Source organism: Carlito syrichta, unplaced genomic scaffold, assembly GCF_000164805.1.
Source record: "Carlito syrichta isolate Samal-C Ts95f unplaced genomic scaffold, Tarsius_syrichta-2.0.1 Scaffold120445, whole genome shotgun sequence".
Taxonomy (NCBI): domain Eukaryota; kingdom Metazoa; phylum Chordata; class Mammalia; order Primates; family Tarsiidae; genus Carlito; species Carlito syrichta.
Genome location: NW_007064541.1, coordinates 51,723 through 59,079, shown reverse-complemented (window position 1 = coordinate 59,079; position 7,357 = coordinate 51,723). Strand labels below are relative to the sequence as shown.

The 7,357-nt window shown below is 51.8% G+C and overlaps 1 protein-coding gene across 1 annotated transcript in view; it reads left to right on the top strand.

Moving 5' to 3' along the window:
• The first annotated feature begins 2 nt into the window (after positions 1-2).
• SLC6A2 (solute carrier family 6 member 2) overlaps positions 3-7,357 on the top strand; it is a 43,997-nt gene continuing 36,642 nt past the window's right edge. Inside the window, exons 1-2 of the mRNA XM_008047979.1 lie at positions 3-93; positions 568-892. Of these exons, the coding sequence (XP_008046170.1) occupies positions 619-892 (274 nt within the window). The 5' untranslated portion in view covers positions 3-93; positions 568-618. The remainder of the gene's footprint in view (positions 94-567; positions 893-7,357) is intronic.

Sequence of the window (7,357 nt, the reverse complement as noted above, 5' to 3'; positions counted from 1 at the left end):
TGGCCCCAACCCGCGCCCCAGAGCCTGCCGAGGCGCGGCCGGTAGGGCGCTGGAAGGGGGCACGGCACCCGGGACTCCCTGGCTGCCCGACACGTGAGTGCGTCCGGCGCGCGGGCCCGGGCTAAGGGTGCCCGGGAGCCCAAGTGGGACGCGCGGGCTAAGTGCCGGCGAGTTTGTCATGCCGAGGCAGCAGTGTCTGGAAAGGCTCCCTGGGCTGTTGAGACGGCGCAGACCCGAGCCGGGTCGGGGGGACGGCACCCTGCCCCCGGCCCTGTCGCAGCGCTGGGAAACCTCAGCCTCGATGTGTCCAAACCCTGACGTTTGGGGGCGGGAAAGAGCGGGGCAGCTAGGGATAGCGCCGCAGGGTCTTTGGCCCGACCCACCGGTCGTCAGAGGCCGTCTCCAAGTCTGAGTTCCGCACAGTGTCTGTTTCCAAATTTTCCCAACAGACGCGCGGCCTTTTCTGGGAACACTGAGTGCGCTCGGCGCGCGCTGGTCTCAGTGTCTCCGGAGGCGCAGGCGGGGAGGTTCGACCAGTGATCACCTCTTTTCCTTTCGTCCAAGCAGAGCCTCGGCGTGCCCCCAGGACCGCTGAAGTTCCTCTCGCCAGCCGCACCCATGCTTCTGGCACGGATGAACCCGCAGGTGCAGCCCGAGAACAGCGGGGCGGACCCGGTTCCCGAGCAGCCGCTGCGAGCGCGCAAAGCGGCGGAGCTGCTGCTGGTGAAGGAGCGCAACGGCGTCCACTGCCTCCTGGCGCCCCGCGGCGGCGACGCACAGGCCCGGGAGACCTGGGGCAAGAAGATCGACTTCCTGCTGTCGGTGGTCGGCTTCGCGGTGGACCTGGCCAACGTGTGGCGTTTCCCCTACCTCTGCTACAAAAACGGCGGCGGTGAGCGCCCGGTCGGGCTGGGGCTTTGAACTTGGGAGGCCACCTGTCCACGGCGGGATACACACGGGAGCAGGACGGCGAGACATAGGGGCAAGTCTGGGGCGCAGGAAGGGACTGGACGGGGCTCAGGGAAGAAGAAGGATGAGAATCCCCGGTGGAAGAGTGAAATCGAGGCATGACTTTGAACAGTGATAGGCGCACGGCTGGAAGGACAGATTCTGGGGCACTGGGTTGGGTGAGGAACCCCGACCTTCTGACGGTCCGCGGGAAGGGAGGTGCACATTGGGAGAGCTCTTGAAGTATCATCAGAAGTGTGCGGGAGTAACAACCAGACATGCGATGGCCCTAAATCCAGCCTGAGCCTTGGGGCAGGGACCCCTGGGCCAGGAGAAATTAGAAGACTTGGGCTCCCTGAAGGCACCTGGGGACGCTTTGCAGTCGTGAGGATAGAGACTTTGGAGCAAAGACACTCAGAGAAGCTGATATCAGAAAGAATGCACCCACAGGTTGCTGGTTGTTTCGCTGGAGAGCCAGCATGCACAACCTAGGTGGGACTAGGTCAGTGGGCTCGAGGGGCTATCCTGTTCCATAGGCAGGAGGCAGGAGTGATTGAAGTGAAACCTCTACCTCCTCAGGTCCTAGTCACATTGCAGGGTGGAGTGGGAGAGAGTCCTGAAGAGCAGCCAGACTCTCTCCCCTCCTCGGCTGGGTGGTCAGGTTACCCACCTGCCCTAGTGATCACCTACAGTGGATTGGGAGGAGGATAATGAAGAGTCTGGGCCAGGGAAGCAGCCCAGGAGTCAGGACGCTAAGCCCTAAGTCCTCTCTCCATCTAAAGGGACTTTGCTCCCAGGGTGCCCAAACCACTCCAATCCTGCCCCTTTTGCTAGATGAGCTCAGAACTACTTCACAGAGAGCTTGGGAAAATGACTTCATAGAGGGAGGAATTGGAGAAAGAAGGGGAGGCCAGCTCTGGAAGACTGTCTCTATCCACTGGATCACCCTGCTTAGTGGTGCCTCTGACTCAGTACTTGGGGAAGGTCAGAGGGAGAGAGGGTAAGAATTTGGAGCTAGGTAGAGAGAACGTTCATGATGACTCTTGGTTCCAGAGTCCAGGACTCACAGCACTTTGCTTCCATGTATTCTCTGGACACTTGCCTTGGGGTGGAGAATGCTTGGTGTTTGCAGAAAAAAGTGGTACCATAGAGAGCAGGTGGCTCTGAATACAGAATGCTGCATAAGAAAGCATTTGCTTTTCCTGAGAGAAAGTTAACTCAAGGTTGAAGCTGACAGATGAGGGCTTGTGTCTACGACCTCATTTGGTGCCCTCTGAAATGGATTCGTGGCTGTTGGATACTCTGAGACAAGACAGCTGAGATGGCAGTGCTGAGCCTCAGAAACACCTGAGGCTGGGGCCTGACCACTGGGGTCACTTGCTACTCTGCAGGCTCAGTGCTTGTGTCTGGCCCTAGGATGGCCATGGGCAGAGGGGGAAAGGTGAGGAAAGGGCGCCATGATCCACAAGGGAAACTGTTCCGTGTTTGGGCTGCTGCATCTTCTCAAGGGTTTCGGGGCAGTTTGGAACATTCTGAACCTTTGGACCAAGAAGGGAGGAAATGCAGATTCTATATATTTTTAGTAGGCCGGAAGATGATTTATGAGAGACAGACCGAGAGACCTTAGAACATGCCATCTCACCTGAACTCAGTGACTGCCAGAGACTGCTTGTCCCTAAACGGCAGAAGGCTTTGGCGTTAGTCAGCGACATTCATCTGGTTCCTCTTCACATAGGGCGCAGAGCTAGGCTCTTCGGGGGTCCCCTAGAGGCGTGAACCACCACTTCTGCCTGCCAAGACCTTTAATCACCTAAGGTCTTCATTGTCGTGCTGCCACAAGCTCCTTCCTTGTTAAGCACGTTTGTTGAAACTACAAGCACCCCAGATGGCCAACTGAGTTGTCGATGAAGTGGATATTCTAGGGCTTTCCTTGACACGGTGTGCTCACTTGGTCATTGCTACCAATGCAGATAAATAACACCTGCTGTATACAGGATGAGATACCAGGTTTCTAGTATACAAAATGGAGCACATTTGTCACAAATTCCAATCTTTAGGTGAAGTTTGCCGAAGGCTCCTTCTGGGCTTGCCAGTCCTGCCCACAGCCCATCCCAAGTCACTTAGTGATTTGTCACTTTTTGGGTCTGTTTCCCAAACAGACTGGGACCTGCTGAGGGCAGAGACTGTGACTTTTGTGCCCTGTATTTCTACTGCCCAAGATAAGGCCTATATCCTAAGTCTGTGGTAGAAGATGCCCAAGCAACTTCTATTGAATAAATTACTGAAATCCGAGCCCTCCAGAGATCTCCAGGCCTATCCGGAAACAACAACAGAAACACCCAGAAGGAATTAAAGTAAAGCAGTGTGTGCTGGTGGAGTGCCGGCAGCCTACACGTTAAGAGACTTGGCTGTGAAATCCTGGGGTCCGGTGTCTAGCGGTGTGACTTTGGCAAGTCTCCAAGCCTCAGTTTCCTCATTTGTCCAGTGACAATAATAGTGTTCAGCTCAGAATGTTGCCATGAGTGCCAAACGTCCCGAGCATTGGTGAGCCTCGTGTGGAGTCTGGCCTTAGGAAAGGTGGTTGCTACCTTTTAAAAACATTATCGTGGTGATGTGTGAAGTGGATGGAGATGTGACAGGTACTCTTCAGATCTGAGGAGGGATGGCTTGGGAAAGACTCAGTGGAGGTGGGCTGTGGTTGAAGCTCAGTTGCCTTGGCAGGGGAGGGTATGGACAAACCGTGGGAAGGAATGCACCCGGGGCAGGAGTATACGTGGAATCATCTCAGAGAACAGGAGTGCAGGCTGACTGAAGGGCAAGCTGGGAGAGATAAGGGTGGAGAGTCAGGTTGGGACTAGGCCATAGAGGCCTTGAATGCTAGGCTAAGGGGTGGGGATGTTATGCCAGTGAATTTCAATTTCTGCTTAGGATACCCATGGTTGGTGCACGGGAGCTGTGCAGCCCCCATCTTAGAGTTGGAGACAGCTCCTTTTCTCAGCTGGACGCTCCTATCTCTGAGGCCATCTGGCTGCTCCTTATGGATCAGTTCTTATCCAGTAATTCTGAAATTAGCCCCAGAGATGAGCAAGCAGGCAAGAAGATGGGGATCCTGCAATGGTGGAAGCATCCAGAAGTCTCACGTTTGAACCCCAGGTCTGCTACTTACCGTGTGACCTCAGACCTGGCATAGCCTCTCTCTCTCATCAAGTTTGGATGAGCTCCCAGGATTCATCCCTTTCCGATGTGAGTTTAGATGACCTCTCGGGATTCATTCCTTTCCAATGCCCCAGCTGTGCTGAAGCCAGGACTTAACCTTCCTCTCATTTAATAGATCTCAATCTGTGTGCTCTTCTGGTGCTAGTGTTAACAGAGTCACTTCTGCAATTTTGACTATTCACGCTGGCCCAGACTAGATATTTTGAAATGATGAAGGTGCCAATAATGGAGGCCCCTGGCTAATATTTTCTGAATGAATTACTGGGAAAGATCAGCCTGTCTGAACATCTCCCCAAAGGTCGGCTGCTGGGAGGCACAGGCTGCAGGAAGCTTTGGGATACTTCAGGAAGGGAAAGCCACACCTGGAAATCCCAGGGCCATTTTCAGAGCCTTCTCAAACAGCTAGTCTCCATAGGGAGGCAGACACAGGTAGTGGGGCTGTTTCCAGGGTTCCGGGTTTTTCCTCTGCACATGTGGTCTTGGTCTGTGCTGGTCTCTGTGGAGGAGTGAGCAGATTAACCATGTGCCCACATCTACCTCCCGTCCAGGGAACAGGCCATTGTGAATTATCCTCTGCACACTCTGCTTCTGATTGAGACCCATCCTGAGATTGGCTCTGAGCTGTGTGTTGGGGAGAAATTATATTCTTTAGGTTTGGGCTTGAATTCGAGTCTGGCATTTACTGGAAATGTAGCCTTGGAAGCATCACTCATCTTTTCCAATACAAGCCTTGGTTTCCTCGTGTAGAACAGGAGAATAACCACAGCATTTTCTTACAGGATGGGATGACATCAGAGATAATGTATTGAAATGATATCACATAATAGGGGCTTGAAAAATGTAGTTACTATTTTGTTATTGTTCAATGATATTGATGACATGCTAGGCCTAGTCGTGGGGCAGGGTCCTGATTTTGGAATGAGCAGAATTTATGCTAAGTGGAAACTGATGAAGGGAAATAAGCCTGGAAAGGAGTCCCCCTTGGGCCTAGGACATGAGCATGACAGAAAAACTCAGGAATCAAGAGTTGAATTTTGCTCCATGTTCTGACATCCTAACTTTGGCTCCCCATAAGTTCCCCACTTGGCAAATGGGGATTAGCATTCCTGTGTGGGGTCCCATGAGATGCACTGGTTCTGAGTTCCCAGTGGACTTCTCTTTCTTCCCCAAGTCTTAGGGTCTCAGGGTCTCAGGAACTTACAACCCTTTGGGAACCCTCCTGGCCAAAACATCGGGGATTCTGGAAACCAGGTATGAAGTAGTGGCTGGTACAGAGGTCAGTAGTTTACACAATCAGTTCTCTTACATCTGGCCTAGCTGCAGGGGACTGTCTACACCTAAACTTGCCAAGTTAGACACTGATTGTTAGTTCGGGTGACAATGAGCCAACCAGCTGGTATGGCACTTGGCTGACAAGTCTGAACACTCCTTGGCAGGAATAAGGCACTCATCTGGGACTCTGATCTGAGGTCACCAACATGATTTGGCCCGTTACTCCAAGCTTGTCAAAAGGATCTGGGCGGCTGGGGGGCTGTTCTCAACAAGATGGGATTTAATAGGGATAAAAGTTACATCCTGCCCTGCAGTCCCAAACCCAACTGCCTAAGTAAGGATTAGACCATGGCAGAGCAGAGTGTTGCCCCGGGCTGTCATTAGGTACATCCTCCATGTGAGTCACTGCCGAGATCCACTTATTTAACCAGAAAACACATACTAAGTGCCCATCACATGCCGGGAATACAGAGATGAGCAAAAGGCAATTCCTGCCTTTAGGGAGCTCGGAGTCTATGGTAGAGACCCTAGCAGTGAATGCCATTTTAGATTCTATTATTGAAGGTATTATACCCCAAATGAGGGAGGTGAGGTCCTACTCTGTTCTTTGTGGGTTATATTTCCCTCTACAAAGTAGTTCTGAGCACCCTAAAACTCCTTTAATGGATTTCTCTTGAAGAGACCAGGGTGAAGGAAATGGGAAAACAGAATCTTCACAGAGCTTTCACAAAGCCATGGCTTTATTAGGAAAAATTAAGTCCAAATACTGCAAAGTTAACAGCAAAGGGAGAATTGCCACATAAGGAGAGGTAGTCCCAATACTGACTTCCAGAATTCCACCTGCATTTCCCTACTTCGAGGAGCTGGGTTGAATCCATCAGGGGAATGGGTGTGTTTCCTCACTGAGGCTGTTTCCAGGTCTCTGAGCCTGGAAAAAAATCACAAATTATGTTTTTGTTTCTGTTTTCTCACTCAACAACAAGCAACACAGAAGACTTCTGTCACCAAATCTGTGAGGGTTTCTCTCCACACCCCAAGCTGTCAACCAGTTCTGCAGGGGACAGCAGCTGGGTGTCCTCTAATTCAATTTGATTCTGCCACCATCTATCTGGATGGAGATAGCGTCAGATCCCACAGGTGGGGGGCTCAGTCCCCAAGACTTCCCCTCATTTTAGATGCCAACCACAAGCCCCAGGTTGTTTCACCTGTGCTTCTGACCAAATGGCTATAAATCGGTGTTCCCATGGCCCCCTCCTTGGGTTCAATTAATTTGCTAGGGTGGCTCACAGAACCCAGGGATACACGTTTACTGGTTTATTACAAAGGATGTTACAAAGGATACAAATGAAGAGATGCACAGGGCAAGGCTTAGGGGAAGGGGTGTGGAGCTGCCCTCTCCCAAGGAGCCACCCTCCAGGAACCTCCACATGTTTGACTTTCTAAAAGCTTCCCAAGACCCATTCTCTTGGGCCTTTTGTGGGGTCTCTCTGGGGATGCATAACTGACCAACATCTAGAAATGTGATTAGATGGAAGTATATGATATAATACTCATATACTCATAGACAAAGTGAGGAAACCCAGCAAGGCCTGTCTAGATTCTTCTTGGTCTCTCTGTGCAGCATTCCCTCCCCCAGGGCATGGTGAAGAAACTCTTCTGAAATGGGGGTTTTGTCATCCACAGTTAGAAAGGTAGATCAGAGAATTTCTTTATGGCTGGCTCTAAGAACAGCTGAAGAAAATTTCTGCCTTGAGGAGAAAAGGTAGCAGGTGAAAGTGGGGCAGAAGCCAGGCTCGGTGGCTCAGCCTGTAATCCCTCGCCTTGGGAGGCTGAGGTGAGTGAATTGCCTAAGCCCGTGGGTTTGAGACCCACCTGGGCAACTTGGTGAGACCTCATCTCTACAATAAATCAAAAAATTAGC